The sequence below is a fragment of the Camelus dromedarius genome, chromosome 7 (genome assembly GCF_036321535.1).
Source record: "Camelus dromedarius isolate mCamDro1 chromosome 7, mCamDro1.pat, whole genome shotgun sequence".
In the NCBI taxonomy this organism is placed as follows: domain Eukaryota; kingdom Metazoa; phylum Chordata; class Mammalia; order Artiodactyla; family Camelidae; genus Camelus; species Camelus dromedarius.
The window spans coordinates 45,188,242-45,211,811 of NC_087442.1; the positions used below are offsets into that span (position 1 = coordinate 45,188,242).

General features: G+C 34.1%; 1 protein-coding gene across 2 annotated transcripts in view; it reads right to left on the bottom strand.

Annotated features, from left to right (window-relative positions):
• Positions 1–23,570, bottom strand: part of PALS2 (protein associated with LIN7 2, MAGUK p55 family member) — a 120,503-nt gene that overhangs the window by 23,869 nt on the left and 73,064 nt on the right. For both annotated transcript variants that reach the window (XM_031455058.2, XM_031455056.2), the window contains exons 6-12: positions 18,660–18,701; positions 17,058–17,189; positions 14,521–14,620; positions 14,126–14,194; positions 12,062–12,223; positions 6,476–6,678; positions 5,301–5,429 (exon numbers count right to left, since the gene is read on the bottom strand). In XM_031455058.2, coding sequence (XP_031310918.1) covers positions 5,301–5,429; positions 6,476–6,678; positions 12,062–12,223; positions 14,126–14,194; positions 14,521–14,620; positions 17,058–17,189; positions 18,660–18,701 — 837 coding nt within the window. The remainder of the gene's footprint in view (positions 1–5,300; positions 5,430–6,475; positions 6,679–12,061; positions 12,224–14,125; positions 14,195–14,520; positions 14,621–17,057; positions 17,190–18,659; positions 18,702–23,570) is intronic.

Consider the following 23,570-nt stretch of genomic DNA (forward strand, 5'->3'; position numbering starts at 1 on the left):
CTGTGGATATAACAATGAATAAGACAGAATGGGTTCATATCCTCTAGTGGAGGAGACAAATAAAGGGCAAATAAAAAAAACTTTCAAGTTGTAGTATTATGAAAGAAATCACCCAAGAACAAAGAATTTTAAGAGATCTAAGAGTGCTTACAAAGACTCCACAGATGACATTTAAACTGAGAACTATAGTGGGAGAAAGAGCATTCCACGCAGATGAAACAGCAATGTAAAATCAAGGAGGAAAATGACCCTGATGTGCTTAAGATACTAAAGAAGACCAGGAATGGATGGAGGGTTGAAGCGGATGAGTAATGAGGTGAGCCTGGGCCATGTCATGAAGGACCTAGATGCAATGGAAAGATACCTCTGGACTATGATGGTGGTAGAGGAGACGGAAATGACACCAGACTAGAAATGTATTTTGGTGGTAAAATCATCAGGATTAGCTAAAGGGCTGGATATGAAAAGTGAGGAAAATGAATGAATCAAAAATAGCTCTTGGGTTTCTAGCTTGAATAAATGGGAGGTTATAAGATGCAGAGTTGGGGGTGGGAGAATAGAAAACATGGTTTTGGTGGGGGAAACAAAACATTCTACTTTGTATGTGTTAAGTTTAAGATGTCTGTGAGACATCCAAGTGCAGATGTAACAGTAAGTAGGTGACTGTTTATGCAAGCTGGAGCTCTGAGGTCTGGGTTACCCACATACAAATTAGGAATCATCAGCATAACCAGGTATATAAGTTAATGGATTTGGTGAAAACACCTACAGGAAAGTACATAGAGAGAAATGGGTTCCAACTAAGCCTGAGGGACACTAGTACTTATGTTTCAGTTAACATTTTCACTGAGATCTCAGAATCAGTTTGAAGGAAATAAAATATCTTTTATTATTGATGTATAAACAGGCCACAATTCAACTTGAAAACAATTCTTACTTAGCATAGTCATTATCAATCTGTCTTGTTTACAAAAATCAGTTCTTTTTGACAATAACAATCTTGTAACAATAATGGAGTATACCATACTGATGGAAAAAAGAAAAAAAAAATCTCTCTGTATGGCTATATAGCATGATTGCCAAAATACATTGGTAAGCGAAAAAGGCAGACAGATTATTGTCTATAATAAGCCACCTTTCATATAAGAAATGGGGGATGGAGGACACACATACATACTTGCTTACATGAAAATGTGAAAATGGCTACCTATGTGTGTGGGAGGTAAAAGAGTATAAAGGACAGGGGAAAGCTAGATTTCTTCTTCGTTTTTAAGATTTACTTTGGAAATATGAAAATGTATAGAATAATACAAGAAAACTAAATTTAAAATAAAAAGCAATATCTAAAAATCAAAAGCAAAATGAAACAAATCTGTGTTTCAAGTTGATGGCTTAACCACACAGAAAGAAATTATTTCAGTGACTTTAAAATAATTCAACACTCAATGGGATACATCCTAAGAACAATTTTTTAAAAAGTCTGAAACTTAAAACTTTTCAATAATCATATTGTTAATATTAATACTGTTAGTCAGGTATTATATATGTAGTATGGGCTTCATTTATATATGTCAAGTCAGAGATTATGTTAATGCCATCGGGAACCAAGACTTTTAGCACAGGAGGAAAAAGATAAAGATAGTCAAAAAAGTTCAGTAAAAATGTAAAATTTGAGTTGGAACTATTAAACCACACTGACGACTTATGTTTTCCAAAAAAGAAAAATATAGTTCGTTCATCTGGCCACTGAAAAGACTTAGAAACAATGCCCAAATAAGTTGAATGCACACCCTTAGCACCTATATTATCTCTAAACACCATTTCTCACTAAAAGGAAGCAGGGCTTTTGGAAGTCTGGTTCCAGATCCAGGCCAAGAAATGTGTAAGGACAACCTGGAACAGCTTATTGTTCCAACAGGAAAACAAAGAATCCTCGAAGGTTATAGGGTTGTGTTAAAAAGATTCAGAAAACAAGATGAATAGGCAACTACTAACTAAAGACAAGACAATTTAAACATTGAAGAATAATAACTGACCTAAGTACACAGGGAGGAGTATTCCAAGTGGCTTTAAAACACAGCAATTTGACTGTATATACTTAGCAGGATAAACCTTAAGGATATAACAAACAAACAAACAACAACAACAAACCAACTGGGAAGCTGGGGGGGAGAGACAGTTCACAGTAATCATACCTGGTAGTGTTGGTACACTTATTTTTCAGACTGTTTTGTGTGTACTGTGAGATAAATCAAATGAGCAATTATGTGATATTCTAACATTCCCAGTGTTTTTGAGAAATGAGATACTCAGCATAGGGGAATGAAGCTATACATGTAAAACAGGTTAAATAAAACCCTGTAATCCTGAATTTGATTGGGAAGTATCAGTATAATTTCATGATATAGTTTCCTTTAAACACCCAAACAGAAAAACATATATCCAACTTGGCTCTGTCTACCTAAAAGGTGTATAGCTAGAAACAATGATTAATCTTGGGACAATGTGCACCCCTAGTATTATGGTCTTAAAATACCATTTACTCTAAATGGAAACAGAGCTTCTTGGAGGAATAGCTGATTCCTGGCCTGGAAAAAGAAATGCACAACATGAGCCTGGAACATCTGTCATACAAGAGAGCAAGGAAGTTATCTGAGACAACTAGGCTCATGAAATAAGAGCTTGAGAGCTAACTTAAATAAGCCCCTGTTGGTCAAAGATACAACAATTTGAGTATCAATAAGAATAAAAACTGCAATAGAGTAAAACACATTAAACAGGTTTAAATCCATGTGCTCACGATAATACTAAAAAGAACACAAACCTTAATTTGGTCACCTATGGCAGTTCTTATGGAACAAACCCATTATTCTCGAAACTGACCCATAAAGGAAAGTATCAAGCACACATTCTGACTTTCCTGTATATACTTCACCTCAGAGTAACCAACTAGCTGATGAGAAAAAGCTACTTTTTAGAAGTATTCCAGCTTGTAAATGCAGAATGAATGACAAACTTAGAATAGTACCACTTTATAATTCCTTAGAAAAAAAGAAAAACTGATCCAGGCAAAGACCAATAAAAGTTGCTAAAATTACTAGGTGAAAAACTACTGGGGAATTTTATAGATCAGGTCCAATTTTACCTAAGAATCAATTTTTTTTTAAACAACTAAGTTAGAAGGTTAAAAGAGAAGGGAGTGAAGCAGTTGAGAATTTACAGATTAAAAGAGTCTAAAGAGAGAGGTCTGCTTCCAGCTAACACACAGTTAACAGAGAGCAGACCAACCCTCCTGCCTGACAACTAAAACAGACCAAATACATGAAACAACACTCTTTTAAAGACACTGTACATCAGGCAATGGAAGACAGAGATCCCAGAGAGACAGGAAACAAATGAAGTGAGCCCTATGATTACCCCAGCTTACTGGGCTTGAAAGAGCTTCCAGGCTGCAGCACAGCAAGGCAAAGCCCAGGAGGAGCCTACTGGACCCTCCAACTTGGGACAGAGCTGACAGCCCAGAGAGAACAAGGTGGCAGGAGTTCACAGGACAGAATACTGGGTAGAACAGCAGCACGGAGAAAGAACTACAGAGACTTGCAAAAGGTCCCCCTCCAGCATTCAGCTGAATACCAACCAGTGAACGTTACAACTACCCAGGACCACCAGAAAGGATGAGAGGTATTCCTTCTGAGCCAGGAACAGAAGCCATTCTCACCAGGCAGAACAGAAAACCTCATGATGCCCAGGCCATCTGGGAGAATTCTCAAATGGGTCTTGCCTCAGTAGTGAAGAATAATTGTCCCTAGAATGAAAACTGTTCTAGTTTTACCCAACAAATTTTTAAAAGCAAGACTGAAAGGAACAAACTATTTCCAAATTAACTGCATCCCAGGACAAAACTCACAATGTCTAGCACCCAATAAAAAATTACCAAGACTGCAAAGAAGCAGGAAAATAAGACCCACAATGAGGAGCAAAGTCATTCAATCAAAACCAATCCAGAACCGATGCAAACGTTAGAATTTGTAGACAATGACATGAAAACACTTATTATAACTATATTCCAGATGCTCATAAAGTTCCGTAGAGACATGGAACAACCTGAAAGAGAACTAACACTACCTGACCTCAAGGCTTACTAGCTGTGATGTGTGAGAGGAGATAGAGCAGCAGGAGGTAGGGCTTCTGAAAGGGCACACAGAACTTATGGAAGTGATGGACATGCCCATTGTCGTGACTGTGATGGCTTCATGGGTGTGTACATATGCCCCAACTTATCAAGCTGTACACTTTCAATATATACAGTTTATTATATATCAATTATACCTCAAGCTGGAAGGAAAAAAAAGACATTAAGAAGATATCAGGTAAATACAACGTGTTGATACTGCTTGGATCCTGACTTGGACAAATCGACTGCAAAAAAAAAAAAATTACAAATCTTTGGGAAATTCAAATACATACTGTATATTGATCACATATATTAAGAAGTTGCTCTTAATTTTCTATGTGTTAATGGTGTTATGGTTACATTAAAAAAGTCAGTCGTTTAGAGATAAATACTCAAGTATTTATGGTTGATAATTATATCAAAGATTTGCTTCAAAATAATTCAAGGTAAGGGAGGAAGAGAAGAGAGGTCTAACTGAAATAAAAATGGCCATGTATTTATTTTGTGTGTTTTGGGGGGAGGTAATTAGGTTTATTTATTTATTTTTTTTGATGGAGGAACTGGGGATCGAACCTAGGACTTTGTGCATGCTAAGCACATGCTCTACCACTGAGCTATACCCTCTCCCCTGGCCATGTGTTAATTGAAGCTAAGTGATGGGCACATGGGAGTTCATTTCTTCCTTCTTTTGTATATGTTTAAACTTTTCCATAACATGAGGAAGAAGAGGGAGAACAAGAGAAAACATGTAGCAACAGCTAAAAGTCAGAACACCTAACTCAACCAGTAGTAAATCTTAAGAACATGCTTGTTAATGGTCTAGGGGCCCAGTCTTCACATTAGTAAAATGAGGGAGTTAGATTAATATGCACATTTTAATATTTGTCCATTTCATTTATATAGAGGGAGTAAGCTTTTGTTTTAAAATAGAATGAACAATGACTTCTAAGTAAAAGCCATACTATTCCAAATCTTAACTACAACTAGGGAACAAATTTTTATTGTTTAATACCTTACCTAATATGCTTAATTCACAAACATGATTAGATATAATTAAACATGCCCCAAAGAAAAAGAACAATTTTAGGAGGAAAATAAAATTGTTAGCCTGAAAAGAACTGCTCACCGTCAAAAGCTTGGTAGTGATACCAGCATCCACCACAGCCTTGTGCATGGCACGTAACGTCTCTAGCTCTGGAGCAGCAATAAACACAACATAGGGCATGAACTCGGATGTCCTCAGCACTTTCAGGGCCTGTGCAGAATAATTACAAATCAATTTACATAGGATTAGACTTTGAATTATGTTACTCTTTATTTTATACTAAATAATCAAGGTCTATCTTACTTCTTCCTAAAGAGTAAGGACATAATTTAATACTACCCACCCTTTCCTTTTGATTCCATACAATACTTTCCTAAAATGGTTATCCATTAATTGTGTTCTGATCTCAGTCTCACTACTCTTTAGTATCCTTGAACAAAGGAATGTATTAAACTTCATGATCCCCAGACTATCAAGAATGATGTAAATGCTTTCTATGCTAATTGCAGAATTCTGTTAATATTGAAAAAGCAGAAATAGTTTCAGTGTTCATTAACTGGAGAGTGGTTACATAAATAAATATATCCGTACTATGAAATACCATGCAGTAATTACAAAGAACAAAGAAGGTCTATAGACCTGACATGAAAAGCTCTTCAAGAAATTCTGTTTAATGAAAGAAAGCTAAAGAATCTGTATGGAGTTTTTCCATTTATACACAAAAGAAACAACAACAAAAATAGAAAACCCATTACACTTTATATATATATTTGTACTTAAGGCATACTTAAATGACAGAAAGATACACACCAAACTATTAATAATATTTATCTCTGACTAAAGAAGTGAGATTGGGTTGAGTGTAGAGTGATGGGAGGGAATCGGCGAGAGAGACATGGATGGGATGAAAATGTAATGAATGTTATGCATGTGTGTGTGTTGAGTGGGAAAAGGGTGTGACTTATTTCTTATGTTGTAGCCTTGTTTAAATTTTAAATTTAACATTTCCTAACACATGCATTTACATATTACTTGAGCAAGTAAATAAATACTAAACTTCTATCAAGCTGCTATTACTATCCAAGTCTCTGTTGACTAATTGATCAGCAATTTATTCAACTGGTTATAGATGCATAATAAGACTCTATCTCTCCAGGTAATAGAGGGAAAGAGTCGCTCTCATAATCTGAAAACAATGCAAAAACTCCACAGGAAATGAAGCTTAAAAAAATGACTTATGAATCCATGAAGCTTACTTGAGGGTTGACATCCAAAATGCAAGTTCGCCCAGTTTGGACAACTTCAAGAATAGAGTCGATCTTGGTTCCATAGAGATTTCCTTCATATTCTCCATGTTCCAAATATTTTCCAGCTTTAATATCTGCTTCCATCTCAGATCGTGACACAAATTTATATGCCTGGCCATCTTTTTCATCCTCCCTTGGTTTCCGTGAAGTAACTAAATAAGATAACATTGAGAATTTGTACAAAGAACGCAGTATTTAAAAAATAAACTGAAATGCACAGGGTAGCTTAAAACTCTTCCATCTAGTGCAAGGGTTGGCAAACAATGGCCTATAGCCACATCTAGCCTGCTTCCTATTTTTGTAAATAAAGTTTTATTGGATCACAGCTATGCTCATTCATTTTATTGCCTATAGTTTGTTTTACAATGGTGGAACAGTTGTCACACAGACTAGATGACTTGCAAAGCCTAAAATATTTACTATGTGGCCCTTGAATAAACAAGTCTGCTGACTTCTGATCTACAGGAACGTTTTAAGAGGTAGTCTCCAGTATATAATTTATATTAACAAATGTGCTTTATATAGTTAGTCTGAAACTCAAAATATATTTACCAAGAAGAAGAATCCTAAATTTAAATTCTTAGTTATGGTGAAAGCTAGTAAGTGTGAGAGATGTTACAAGTGAGTATCTTTTCCAGCTGACCACTACTCCCCTTCTCCTTAAGAAATATCAGTTATATCCTTTTTTTACACTTTAACATTTCCTAATTGAGTCTCCAACAAGTGAACAAAGTTCTTCTATTCTTAGTTGGTATTATCAATTTTCTGAAGTGTAGTTTTACCCACAAATTACCTATTCGTTATCTCGCCCCAGCACTAAACCTTTTTTCTAACTTCCTTCTAATTGATATTCTCAAATGTTAATCATTTTGTTTTGCACCTCAGTGGTGGATCTAGCCACTTGGATGTTATTATGGTCTATTAAACTTTCTCTACTCTGACCTGAAGTATTCTTTCTGAGAGAATGAGAGTAAAGAGATCAAGTCAAAATTTAGAAGATCCTTTTGTCTGATATTTTAGGACTCTAAATACTTTCAGAGATATACAATTTCTTTGCAACTTGGCATGCTAGGAATGGACTATTATTCCCTTTCAAACTGTTGCAAAGGTGCAGAGTTAGGTGCTGCCTCCCAATTTGTAAACACTCCCTAGGAAGAAATAATTTATGTGAGTGTGTGTTTGTGTGTGTGTATGTATTTTCAAGTTTAGCCTTAATCTGGGTTTGGCTGGATCAGATATAAAAAAGTATTCTACTTTGATTAATCAAGTACTTATACATGCAGAATATCTAACAAAATCATTAACCACATGTAATTAAAGTTAGAAAGAAAGCCAGATCAAAAGTTGACAGTATTTTGACTATTTGTAATAAGCACACCACATTAAAAACACTTTTATAACAATAAAATAAACTTCAAGTTCAAGCTCAATAGTAAGGGTCTAATTTATCAACAAGATCATTGTGTACGAGAGGACGCCCTCTTTCCCCGGCTGTTTTCTGGCTCATTCCAGATCACTGTGGAGAGATTTATAAAGTCACTTAAAGATATTCAAGATGTTATGATGGCTTTTCATATTCAAAAATGTGTGGTCTCTAAGGTTTCTGGAATTATTTGCCAATGGTGGCATGATAAAACTTCTAAGGCAATTTTAAACTTCCCAAATGCATACATACTAGGACTTGGCTTCATATCTGCAAACATAATTTTAGAAGAGTACTACTTTTGGTGAAGCATTACAGTGAAACCATATATGGGAATGTGCTGCTTGAAATAAGTATGTATAGGCACACTCACTGCCCCCACCACTACCTCCAACACGTGGGGGGGAATGTTAAATTCTTGGTGAAGTGTTTTTAGTTTACAGGTGAATTTTATCTATGACACCATTCTCTAATGAATAGTCAAAAAAAAAATGAGATCTATATCACCATACAGTTAAGCTCCTTTCCATTTCTAGAACACAGAAATTAAATTATGGTGGCTTGTCTACAACCGATTCCTTAGGCTTATGTGCTAAGTGACTACATAATATGATTGCTTAGAATTTAAGTTTTCTGGTCAATAAGCAAAATTCTAATCTTTAGCAGTTCCTTCAGATAATAAGGAAATAATTAACAAAATATTTTATTTGTTAACTAAGCTCAAGATGTATTACAGAGAGAACATGATTCATAAGGTAGCTTATCCCCTGGATTAATAACTTTCTGTATTTTATTTTAGGATTTATTATAAGATAGAAAGAAAATTAAATCAATTTAATACAACATCAGCATTTACCTCCTTCCCTATGAGACCTCCCCATCCATATCACCTGACAATGTATAGTACAATATTGTGTATCAAAAATTAGGTCAACTTGTCACACTTTATCAATGTTTTTCTTTTTTGTGTTTATTTTGAGGCTTAAAAAGAAAAGCTAGGTGCTATATAAATGTGAATTATTTAAAGAAAAGTAAAACATACCTACATTATATAAAGAAATGAGAGTTGATGATGTATGGATATACATAAATCTTTCCATATAAAAATTCAGATTTGAATCTTTACTAAAATTAAGTCTACTGAAAGATAAAATAGTACTCCTTTCTGGAAATTAATCTGGCATTAAGAAATCAAGAAATTGAAATAAATATTTATACTCATATAAATATATAAATATATCTCTCTCCATATCCTTTGGTCTAATAATTTTACATCTGAGGTTTATGTATATACATTTTATCACCTTTTTACTTGTAACAAAAAAGCCAACCAAACCATAAAAATGGTCAGTAACAGTACGGGTTAAATAAAGCATGGATGTATTTATGTGCTGGAATATTAAGAAGCTATTAAGATTAAATTTTTTAGGGTTTTTTATCATGATAAAATACATACATAAAATTTATTGTTTTAACCAGTATTAGGTGCATAATTCAGTGTCATTAAGTACATTCACTCTGTTGTGTACTATCACCACTATTCATCTCGAGAATCTTTTTATCATCCTACAGAAAAAACAAAGAAGAATTACACTATTTAATATTCTTAGAGATACAGAAGGGATAGCTCCCACAAAAGATGATGCTGTAGGAAAAAAAACAAACAGCAAACAGAAGGTAATCCTAAAATGAAAACCATAACTTATGAAAAGCCATTGCTAGGCTAGAAAATAAAGAACTCCAGGTAATCTTTTAAAGAGCAGAATAAAAAGATAAAGGGATAGATAATACAACAACAACAACAACAACAACAACAAAGAGATTGAGGAGATGAATCCAAGATGTTCAACATCCAGCTAATAGAAATTCTAGAAAAAGTGAACAGTGAAAACAAGGAGAAATCATCCAAGAAATAATTCCCTAGAACTGAAGGACAAGAATCTCTCTAGTCTGAAGTGCTCACTAATCATCAGCACAATGAATAAAAAAGATGCACACAAAGGCACATCATCATCAAATTATAAAATACTGAAAAACGACAAAATTAAAGACTGAAGGAAAAAAGCAGGTCATGTATGAAAGAACAAGAATTGGAATGGCACTAGACTTTGTAACAGAACTGGATTCAAGAGAAACACCTTTACAGTTTTACAATCTAGACTTTCTATTCTCAGCCAAATAACCGATCAAATAGAGTGCAGAAAACAGAACTGCAAATACAGTGATGCAGAAATTACATCCCATATACCATTTCTTGTGAAGTTACAAGGGATGTGCTCTAGCAAAACAAGGCAATAAACCAAGAAATAAATAAAAAGGATGGGACCCAGGAACAATAGCTTCAATTCAGGACAGCAACAAAGGGAAACATCCCTATGTTAACAGTGGGGCAGCCAGAGTGGCGAGTGTGTAGTCCTCGCTGAAGTAGGAAAGCTGAGGGTTTTGAGACAGAGGTCTCCAAGAAAAAAGCATGATTTACTAAATCAGTGAGTCTTTGATTTAATACAAGACTATACATACAAACACATAAAATTAAGGTAAAGAGAGGAAGAAAAAAAATAACTCTAGGAAATTCTTGGGTTGGGGGAGAGGGAGAGGCTGTTCAAGACAGTGAAAACGAATTCACTGAAACTAGAGCTATCTTTATATTGAGAGGATAGTCAGGATGTCAGTAGGTAAAGGCCTACAATGCATAAAGCAATAAAGAGCAGAATGAAGACATAATTAAGAAATATGGAAGACTAAGAAAAGAAATAGCACAAAAAAAAAAAAGAAAAAAGAAAAAAAAGAAAAAGTGTTTCTGGCAAGTAGGCCTGAGGTGGGGTAGAGGACAGAGTTACTTTCCATTATATATCTTTAAGAACTACTTGATTAAAATATGCTACATGTATTAATTTTAAAAATGAAAAATAAAATACTTTAAAATACTTAAAATACTTTGATCAGAGTGAGATTTTTATTTCCTTAACTACTTACCTAGGATTTGTCTGAATTTAATAATTTATAGTGCCTACAATGGAACTCAAAGCCTTACCCTGAGGGGACTACAAACAGACAATGACAAGGTTACTCCCCTAATTCACTCCTAAGAATTTTAGCAGAAGATTCCTTACTGAGAACTAAACTTCAAAGCACACCGGATGAAAGAAGAACTCCAAAATTCATCCAAAAGAGATGGAGTGATGTTAGGCTAAGATTTGACATGGAACAGCTTACAGGCATTAAAATATCTGAAGAAATATTGTGCTAATTGAAAGGAGACTTGGTCAGAACTGGAAGCACAGACAGGAGGTTTATAAAGGCAACACTGGCCTGTCTGCTGCATCATTCAGGGGAGAGAGCATTTAAGTTCCCACAAGTAAAGGCTCATACATCTCCAAACTAAAGACAATGCATATTAGTCCTTATAATAAAACAATGGTATCATGATCTTGATCTAATTCCATTCCTTGATCTAATTCCATTCTCATCAAGTATGCTTCTGACATCACTGTTTAATTCTCCATGTAAATGTGAAAGAATGCAAAGATCGTAAAATCTTTTTCGTGTTTGGTTTACTCAATGGTTATACTTCCCATCAGTATTATTTTATTTTATATATCAATCTTTGTGACCTTATTTAATGCTGCAAGCTCAGGAAGAGGATTCACTCTTAATGTACCATCAAAAATTAGGTGTATGACCCTGCAGGACTGAGAGCTACAAGCAAGATCACTGAAATTCACAAAAACACTATGACACTGGGAGTGTCAGAGGATCCAGCAGATTTCCTCCTTTTCTTTATGTGAAAGTGGGTGAAAAATACAACTTTTAGATACACATCAATTGCACAAGAAAATATAAAGTTAACACTGATTTCGCCACAACTCTTAATACTTGCATTTCATGAGCATTTCTGAATTGAAGAGATTGGAGAAGTGACTGCCACCAGGCAGCAAGCTGACAGGGCTACAGTACCATTCCAAGACAGCTGCAGAAACACTCAGTTTTTCAATATCATTTGCTTGTTCATTTTCATTGGCATAATCAGACATTACTTGGGAATGAAAATAATAACCTGCCCCACCAACTATCTCCTGACAATTAAATACCAAAGGAAAGAGAAAACTTACATGGCACTGTAGTTCCAAATCTAGTGGGATTCAACACTATGAATCTGTTTTTCAAGCTTCTTCGTCCCACACCTTGAGCTCCTATCAATACTAATGTCTTTCTCTGGAAAGGAGGCATTTTGGCTACCTCCTCATATATCTGGATTTCATGACGATCAAATTCTAAATGTAAGGAAATGGGAAAACATCATATTCAGTTCTCTCTTACTATAGATGAAAAACCTCTGCTATTCTGTTCAGCAACGGTTTAGTTGTTTTGATAGTTAAATATCACTTGAATTGTACTAAGTACAGATTTTTAAAAATAAATCTGGTAAAGTACAATAAACTATTTCACATTCTGATTTACACATCTGCTGCCATCCACTTACCCATAGAAATCTGTCTAACAAAGCTAGAAAAATGCCAGTGCTTTATCCTTATCAGATATTCTATCCATTAAAATCTCTTTCTAATCAATTCATCAGTAGAAATAACTACTATAATATAATCAAATTGAAAATCAGTTTATGTGATCTATTCCACTAAGAAGTGCATAAATCAAATATGGAGGACAGCAGTATACTGAGTGTGGCTGCTTAAATAAGCTTCGTAGAATGAGTACTCCCTTCCAGTGATGTAAATGAATAGATACTGTGTAGTCGCTCTGCAAATATTAGTTTGATTAATAAAATGCTTGTAGACAACATACTAAGCTTTAAATACTGAGATTCTAAATTTATGTATAAAATGGTGGATCCTAACTATTTTCAGTAGAAGCACATTTCCAAATTATAATCAATGGGAAAATTACAAATTTACCATTTTGCAACAAAGCCTTAAGGACATATATTTAATGAATAATAAAGCCAAAGTGGATTTGAAATACTATATTACCTATTATTATGGCTATAACTCTCAATCTGCAATAATAATACTCCTTCCTTAGGTTATTATCCTAACAGCAACACTTTCTTTGCACAATTTCTTCATAGTAGATTAAAACCAATATTAAGGGAAAGTCTATTTTACCCTTATTATATTATTATTATAATATATTGTTACATTATTTCCATTATGGTGTGCTATTTAGTTTATTACCAATGTAGAGGTAGCTCTGAAGTCAAGAAAGTACTTTGAAATTGTCAATTTTTTTGAGTAAGCCTCCAGAGCCTTCTGATTCAAAGAGCTGCATTTCACTCCTATTGGCCTCTAAAACTGAAAAGAACTGTGATAGATGTTATATTTAAGTCTAAAAATTTAAGAAAGAATCCTATTAGATCAGATTAGTTTTTTTCAATAAAACATTTTTATTCTGTACAATATTTAAATACAATGTGTATTTAAATATATATGTAAACATATGCAAAGAAACCTCAACCAACAAATCCCTGAATCCATGGGAACCCAGGTTGCTAACAAAGGGAAAGGAGGGAATCCATGCCCTAAAGAGTAGGAAATAAGGCAACATCCTTCCTTTTCCTCCAGGTTTCCTGCAACAGAGGTAAAGGGTTGGTCACTGTAAATTACTAAAACAAAAGAGGACTTATATGGGGGCAGAGAGGGAGTCAGCAAGGCAAGATGGGGAGCTATGGGTCAGGTTCCTAATCACCAATCAGGGAAAGTAAAATATACTGTTTGATTTGTTTGGTCCAGTACTGTTTTTTAAAAAGTATTATGGACAATGTTATGGCAGAATATGGTTGCCCCTAATCGTAACCCTTAGAATATCTTTATAAAGGCATTTTGCTCTTTAGAAATGACACATAAGTAACTATCAAAGTTCTCTGAACAATTTAAACTGTAACATTACTCCTTCATTAATACAAGCATAAATCCCAACCCATTCATTTTACTGTGAACTATACTCATAAACTAAAGCACACTAGTGATAGTACAAGTACACATATCAGGATTTAAATGATGTCGTTATATTATATTGTGCCAAATGTTTACATGCCAGCCCCTTGCATCTGGGTACTAATTGGAATGAATTCATTTAAAATTATACAGAGTGTATGCCACATTGATTAATGATATAAAGGGATTTCACTTGGACTTCTCAAAAAAGTATTTAAAACATACCTGCATTTCTGGTTGTGAGATACATCATCTTTTTCTTTTTTTTGCTACTAATGGTTCCACAAAAAGGTCCTGAAGGATGACAAGACAAACATAACTTAAACAGTATGTCAGAATATAAATACTTCCATGTGGTGGGAGAACTATCTTTCCAGTGTTGCATCCTACAAGGCAGAAGGGGACAGGGGTGAGTTGAGCCACTGAATTCTGATACAATACCAGCAGGTGGCAGAATGGGGTCAAAAAGTTTACTTTTGAGAGAGATATACAATAAAGTAGATGGGAGGGATTAATTCTGGATATATTTTAAACAAATTCATCTGCTAATCCAGATGAAAGAGGCAAAGAAAGGTGGCCACAAAGGGCTACTTGTTACTTTATGGTGTCAAGCTCATCACCTGAATTGTCCCAGTCTCTTCTAACAAATGCCTTTCTCTTCTCTTCCAGGAACTGGCTTGGAATGAGACCAGCGCTTCCTCCCTCTTTTACATGGCTAGCCTAGAAGCAAATTAATGAATTGTATATCTCAGTGACCAAAATTTGAGACCACATTGTGTTAAGTAGGATAAGCAGTAGTCAGTTGAAAAAAAAAATCGCATTTGCTCTTAAGACCTTGACATTTAAATCTATGGCATTGTCAGTTAGGATATTTAAACACTTTAGCACTGAGGAATCAATTGGCACCTAATCAGTGTGCCATTTGATAGTGAAATTTGGGGACCAAAATACAAAGGTATACAGGCTCTTTAAATTACTAAAACTATTTGTAATACTAGGTTAGTCATAGAATGGAAAGGAATAAATGCTGTTCTATGTGTGAGCAGGATGTTTCATTTTGCATTTGTTAGTTAGGTATCTAACTACCACACTAATCCTACTATGTTGGTGTTTCCTGAGATTAAAAAAAAAAAAAAAAAAAAGGCAGTACTGGGAGAATAAAGAGTTTAATTGATGCTTTCAGGAATCTGAATATCCTGAGGGGTAACTTTAGAATAGGCAAAACTTCACCTACTGTCAACAAACTAACTTTGGGGGCGGGGGGGACTTTTTGTCATTTTATTCTTATGTTGCTTGAATATAGTGAGTACTCAAAATATGCTAGTTGAACTGATAAAGCTAGTAAGATACCTGATTCTAGTCCAAAATCAGCTCTTCTTTCTTTTTTTAGAAATTAAATAGTGTTTTAATAGTTTCTCCACTATTTTTGTAGATTTGGGGAATGTTAACCTTTATATTCTAGACAGCTTTTTTTAAACAGTATAGTCAGTTACAATGTGTCAATTTCTGATGTACAGTACAATGTCCCAGTCATGTGTGTGTGTGTATATATATATATATATATACACATATATATATTCATTTTCATGTTCTTTTTCATTAAAGGTTATTACAAGATATAGAATATAGTTCCTTGTGCTATACAGAAGGAATCTGTTTATCTATTTTTATATATAGTGGTTAACATTTACAAATCTCAAACTTCCAAATTTATCCCATCCCACCTCTTTTCCCCTGTAACCATAAGATTGTTTACTATGTCTGTGAGTGTTTCTGTTCTGTAGATGTGTTCCTTAGTGTCCTCTTTTTTCTTTTCTTTTTTTTTATATTCACATATGAATGATATCATATAAGAAACCCAAAGAAGTGCTATTTCAAAACAGTGGTTGGAGAACTGGCTACTAATGGCTTATCCCACAACATCAGTGACTTCAGCCTTAGAACTAGCACAGAAAAATCTAGTATCATTTTTAGCCATTAAAATCCCAAAAGAACAATTAAAGTAATAGATGACAAAGTGCGGGAAGAGACTGAGATCGATAATGGCAACAGGATTAAAAAACTGTAAGAGATGGCATTCACAATGAAGGGAAAAAAGGAAACAGCCACAGAAAGCAGATTTTTTAGATGAGAGTTCTAAGAAATTCAGTGAAAACCTCTTGAAATCATGGGTTCTGTTTAATTTACTCCTTAGTTTTCTCACCACATAGTGCACTTCTACATAATAATGTTTTAATTTATAATTTTAAGGACACATTGGTACAATTGTTCTTATTCTTGTAATTCACTCCCCCTTTGACGTCAATGTAACTCAATAGAGCTAACGTGAATTACTAACACCTCAGTTTAATTCATAGTTTAGTGGTAGGTCCTGAGTCTTTTTTCTGTCACATCTTGTTCTTTAATGAGACTCTCTTCTGCTTTGACAGTTTAAGGGATTTTAGATTTTGTTTCTCCAGTTCTGAATACTGTTGTTAGCCGATGTAAACAATGACAAAAACAGACTTATTACTGCTGCTAGAGATTTCTGAAAGCCATATTAGGGGCAAGGAAAAAGAAGATACACAGATCTTCTGAAAAATGGAAAGGCAACAGTGATAACATACATTCCTTAGCATATACAACAGATTTCAATTCAAGACCAAACAACACTGCTGATAAAGCAAACCTTCATTTCTCAATAACTGAGAAGAGGTGGGCAAATAGATTTGAAGAGCTTAAGAAATGATGTTTTATTTGTCATGAATGTATACAGAGTGAGAGGAGACAAGAGAAAGACTACCCACAGTAAAAGACTCCTAGTTAAAAATGAACAAAAACAAACACTGCCAAGGGATGACCCCCAGTGAATTGTTCTTGCCCAATACTATATTTTACCACATTTATATGTGGAAGAACCAATTGGTGTAGTCTCTAAACCAATGGAATTGCACCATCACAGGCTAGATAGTTCTGAACTTGTAAATAGCTACTCATAAATTCCCTCTCAATTTGGTCTTTTGTCCATAAAATTAGCAGCCATGAAGCAGAAGCTGTTAATGCAGGAAAAATCATTAGAACAAATGCTAATACCTTATTCCTGAATATTCAGATATTGGCCAGATATAAGACTAAAAAATAAAAAAGCAGTTGAAGAAATTTTGAGAAGCATACTAACCTGCCACCAGTTTGGATCTTCTCTGTTTACAATCTGAAGAATTTCTCCTTTTGAAAATGTCAATCCTGCTTCTTTGCAGGGTATCAGGTTATCATTGTATGGATTATAATCAAAATGACATTTCACAAATACCTAAAACACACAGCACAATTAAAAATACTAGAGATGTATCATCTGTCACTGGATTTTTGAAATCCTTTTCAATCCACTGTGATTTAATTGTAATTGACACTGTACTTAGCACTTCAGCTAAGAAACTTGTCTTTCTCAAATAAAATTATTAGAACATTAATAATTTGGTATCAGAAAAGAAAATAAGAAATAAATATTAGTACTACATTAAATTCTGTTTCTATTTTAACTTCTTAAATTAACAGTTTGACAATTGTTTCATTCCACCAATCTTAACACTTTCTCCCAATCTTTTCACATGATTTTCTAATCAACACTGCATAATTTTATGCAGTTTATTTATAAATGCTACTTTTCACTTAATGTCCTGAATCTATATATGCAGTTAATTTAAGGCATATATTTCAGAAATAATAGGACTGACTTTTTGAAAGGATCTGGAAACCAAAATTAAAAGTTCATGTTGAAATCAGTCCTGAAATATATTTACTAACCTTTAAAAAACAAAAACCAAAACAACCCCCAACTTTCATCCCATGTAATAACATATATTTTTAATCACACAGATTCACACTGGTCAAAATTAGTGTGGAAAATACTTCTCGGAATAATCTTGCTTTGATTTAAATGATCAGCATTAAATTAATCATAAGACAAGTACTGAAAAAGCTTTGAAACTATTTTCTAATTTAAATTCATTTAACGATACAAATTTCTTTTAAGTCTGTTTTATTAATAAAAGTATGTCAATTATCACTGTTATGATCTCCAGTATCCAGAAAATTTTGTTTTTCATTTGAATTCTAACTGAGTTAAGCATTTTCAGTATTTGATGGCAGGTTCAGACCAATTACTTTCTTGAAACACATTTTTTTCAGGCATATTTATAGAAATTCAAATTTTATCTTCTAAAAGAACTGACTTAGTATTAATCAACAGGTAAACTAACAAACAGGAAAGCGCATAATTAGTCAAAATAACAATGTTATTCTTCTATTTGTTTATCATACTTCTATAAATATAACCAAACAAGATATTCAGATAACACAAATAGATACATTACATTATTAGTGTGGTAAAATGTAATGTGATGGATGCATATTAAAATAATATAACTAAATTTGGGAACAAGTGACAAAATTTTAGTTATTTACAATTAGATGATTTTGATAGAAAGCATTCAGAACATTTTCAATAACTTTTGAAAGGCTAAATATTAATGCTTTAAAAAAATCAATAAGGCAATAATTTTTTCCTGATATACAATTTTAGAAATATCTAAAAAGCAAGCATACAAACAATATTAAGAGTGCTTAAACATGACAATTGGCTAACTTGACAATGGCATGCAGCTCAATGTTTTGGCAATGGAAAGAAACCCAAAATGATTAAGTTTAATCAAGGTAAATTTAGTTGGCTGATAAGACATAAAAATGGAGTACCAGAGAATGTCCTGGAATGACATCATACCTGACGGATGTGTGCTGGATGCCTCTCCATACTGATGCAACTCTAAAAATATATTTTTCATTGCATAAATAAAGCCAGACTTTAACTGATAATAAATTAACAAAATATAAACAAACTACTGGCCCACTATTACTTTACTCATTTTGTAAAGCAACTACTTCCCTAACTTAATTAGGGAAGGGTATAATACATAGGGTATAATACTTGAAAATTATAAATGATAATAGTAAAAGTTACAGCTGTTTGAGATGAAGCAGAGAAAAAGGATGGATATGCAAAGTTGTAAAAATACTTCAATACTCCTTAGTTCTCAAGAAAGCTGTACTGAATGATTAATAAGAGCATTCTGTCACCTAACCATGAACGTGTTTATTACTCTTATCTGTATCTGTGGGACAGAATACATTTGTAACAAAAAGCTCAGATTTTCTGAGTGAGTCCAAATTTCAAGTATTCATTCCCCTACTCCCATCAAATTGTTCAGGAAATGTCATTATTTGTGAAACAAACCGTATCACTTAAATGTAAAAGATTTCTAGAAGAAACAATTCTATTTTTTCACTAACCAAATTAGCTTTGGAACGTTACTCTTATGCTCAAAAACACAGATTAAACTAGTTTTATTCTAAACTTTGAAAATTTGTCTGAAAAATCAATTAACCCAAACTTTGATCTAAACATTTTGTAAATCACTGAGATTTGACTAGGTTTAGTATAATTATGTTTTATTATATACCGTTTAAAGTGTTTCATTAATAGGCTATGGATGTTAACTGCTCACTTGTTATTAAGAAGTTACTAAATACAATCTGCTAATATATTTCAATCTTATATTTTTATCACTAAAAGAACTGAATGACCAACAATCTAAAGTAGATGGAAGAGAAGAAAGGAAGAACGAATGTCTTTTAAACAGAGGAGGAGATGTTAACCTCACTCAGAGTAGAAATACAAGTTAAAACTGTTATAATAACATTTTTTTCGTATCACATTAATAGAAATCTAAGTATCTGATATCATTCTGTAGATAGGTAAGTGCCTGTTGACTCACAGTCCTAACAAGTTGGTGGAAGAACTGATTTAATTCCTTGGGAGTGAAACGGAGAAGGACCCTGTGGGGTCCTCCCTGGTACAAATCCTTTCTGTGTCCTCCATTTCTTGTTTATAGGAACTAGGCTTCATTCAGCTTCCTTGACCTTCTCTGAGTTCCAAAGGGCAGATTCAAACTGCTGCTAATCAGGAAAGGGACGGAATGAATTAACAAAGGAGGAACAGTCAAAACAAAACAAAACGAAAAAACTGCAGCCTTGGGGCAGGGTCCTAGTTCCTCCTCAAGGAATATACTTAACAGTATTTTTGAGTTCTGCAGGAACTAAGGGCCCCACGTGGTGAAGGATGGCAACTTCAGGCTAAGCACAAGATTCCTGGAACGCTGCCCTGTTACCTCACCACCAATCAATCCAAAGAAAGTCATACATCCTACTGCCCTCACCCCACATTTTGCCTATAAAAACATTTCTCTCAAAACCATTGGGGAGTTTGGGTTTTTCTAAGTACGACCCACCCAATCTCCTTGCTTGCCCAGCAATGAACCTCTCTCTGCTCCAAACTCCAACGTTTTAGTTTGTTTGGCCTGTGTGTTGGGCACACGAACTTTTTGTTCAGTAACAGGAGGACAATTTGTCAGTAGCTATCAAAATTACAAATGCAAAAACCTTTGACCTAGTAATCCACCTCTGGGAATGTATTCAACAGCAGTATTACTCAGGCATATGCAAAATGACTTATGTAGAAGACTATTAACTACTAAGTATTTCCTAATCACAAAAGATTGGAAGCAACCTAATTGTTTAACAGTCCGGAGTGGGGATTAGACTGGTAGTGGATCAGAAGGGAGATTTCAGCCAAATGCATATTCTTACTTCTTAACTTCTGAATCATGCGAATGATTCACTTACTCAAAAATCAAATTTTTATGTTAATGAAAATAAAGATAAAATGACTCCCACTTCTGACTAATACAAAGTAACAAGAACCCACCCTCCAACCAGAAACTAAAATATCTGACAAAATATTTGAAATGTCTTTCAAGACATCAAAGACAGAGATTCCTAAGAAATGGAAACAAACAAGATTGAACTATACAACTGGTCTTGTTAACTGCACAGAAAGTCTCCAGAATGCAACTCAGGAAGGGAGACTCAGTAGAGCCTGGTGATCTCCAAGTTGAGCAGATGAGCTGCGAGATCAAGGTGGCTACAGTGCACAGAAAAGAGTAATCAGTGAGGAAAGGGCTGCACAGAGAAAGGGCTTGAGAACTGCAGAGGACTCCCTCCAGCCTTCAGCTGAGTATTTGTCGGTGCATGTGTATGATCAGGTAAAGAACCAGCATTATGGGAAACAATACCAGGAGGTCATGCAGTGTCAGGAACAGTTTCTATATTCACCAGTGTGAGTGGGAAAACCTGATAATTCATTAAGCATTCAGTATTTGGAAGGGTTTTGCCCTAGACTTAAATCCTATTCTGGTTGTACCTAACAAAGCTTAAAAAGCAAAATCTGAAAGGATCCAACTGTTTCCATGTAACTTAACTATTCTAAAACAAAGCTTGAGAATATTTCTAAGAAAACAAAAATATCCAGCGTTTCACAAGGTCTAGCAGCCTTCATGTCTGGCAGCCAATCAAAAATGATCAGGCAGGCAAATAATCAAGAAAATATCACCTAAAATATGGAGAAATATTAACCGATTAAGAGTGACCGAGAAATGACAAAGATCATTGAATTAGTAGGCAAGGACATTTAAATAATTATTTTTAACTTTATAAATTGTACTTATATGTTCAAGAAGCTAGAGGAAGGACTGGGCATGTTAGGTAGAAACATGGCAGATGTAAAAAAAGACTCAATTCAAATTTCTAGAGATGAAGACAAAAATATCTGAGATGAAAAGTAAACTGGACATGATTAACAGCATATCAGACATAGTAAATCTGAAGACACAGCAATAGAAACTGTCCAACATGAAATAATGGGGGAAAACAAGATTGAAATAAGTGAAAAGACATATCAGTGAACTATGGGACAATTTCCAGTTGCTGAATATATGTGTAACTGATGTCACCAAAGGACAGGAGAAATAGAGGGGCAGAAAAAAATATATGAAGAAGTAACAGTCAAAAAATTTCCAAATCTGATGAAAGAAATATTTTTTTCAACAAATGGAGCTGGAAAAATTGGATACCTACATGCAAACAAACAAAAACACACACACACACAAAACAAACCAAAAAAACCCCCAACCCTCCAAACCAGTCGTTGTATCCATATCTACACCTTATACAAAAACTCAGGGTAAATGGATCACAGATGTAGACTATAAAACCATAAAACTTTTAGAAGAAAATACAGGAGAAAATCTTTATGACCTTGTGTTGTACAGAGATTTATGTACATAGAACAAAGATTTCTTTTATATAGAAAAAATTTTTTAAACGACAAATTAGACTTCACAGAAATTAAGAACATCTGTTCTTTGTATTACACTGCTAATGGAATGAAGAGAAGCCTCACTAGGAGAAATCTTTGTAAATCATAATTCCAATCAAATACTTTATCAAGACATAATAAACTCTCAAAAACTAAGTAATAAGAAAGCAATCAACTCAATAAAAAATGAATGAAAAGATTTGAAGACATCACCAAAGTAGTCATAAGCATGGCAAATAAGCACTTGAAAAGATGCTCAATATTAGCAGTCATTAGGGAAATGCAAACTAAAATCATGATGAGATACCAGTACACAACTATAAGAATGGCTAAAATTATAAAGACTGACCATACCAGATGTTGGTGAAGATGTGCAGTAATTTCAACTTTCATATAACATTGGTGGGAAAATAAACTGGTACAACCACTTTTGAAAATAGTTTGGCCATTCCTTTAATAGTTCAATATATACCTACCATATGACCTAATACTTCAATTCTTAGGTATTTACCCAAGGGACTTAGATGTAAATATCCATAGCATCTTTATTTATAATAGCCCCAAACTGTAAACAACAAAACTGTTCATCAGCCAGTTAATCGATAATCAAACTGTGGTATATCCATGCAATGGAATACTGTTTGTCAATAAAAAGGAATCAACTACTGATACACACAAAAACATGGATGAATCCCCAAATAATTATGCTGAGTGAAAGAGTCAAATTAAAAAAAAAAGCAAAATCAAAGGATTCATGTTGTATGAATCTATTTATATAAAAACATAGAAAATGTAAACTAATTTATAGTGACAGGAGTGCAGTACTTGCCTGGCATGAAGGCTGGGCGGGTAGGGCACAGGAGGGAAGAAAGACAGTGGACACAAGGAAACTTCTAGGGGTGAGAGACACATTCACTGACTCAATGGTGTTGAGGGCTTCATGGGTACATAGATATGTCTACACTTAACAATTGTACAATTTAAGTCCATGCTATTTATGTAAACTTTGCCTCAGAGATAGTTTTAAAAAGTAAAGATAAACATAGTTAAAGAACTGACAAAATAAATATTGCACAGGAACATGCTGTGCCTATGCAAATGATCATAATTAGGAGAAGAGAAATCAAATGGATGATAGGCTAGAGAAACATCTCCACCATGACCTTTATGGTTAATCAGAAGAAGGCTGATAATGTGGGAATGTGTCAGCTGAACATGGTGCAAGTGTTGCATACACACTCTCAGTCTCAAACCATAGTTTCAGGTCCATCTGAGTTTGCAAATCAGAGTAAGTGACAACGTAGTCAATGCAGTGATCAGAGTTGCTAAGAAGTTCTCTATGACAATAGCAGAGATAATTAAGGGAGAATGCTATTTTACTAAAGATTTTCAAAGTGTATGAACTCTGCCTACTCAGTTTAA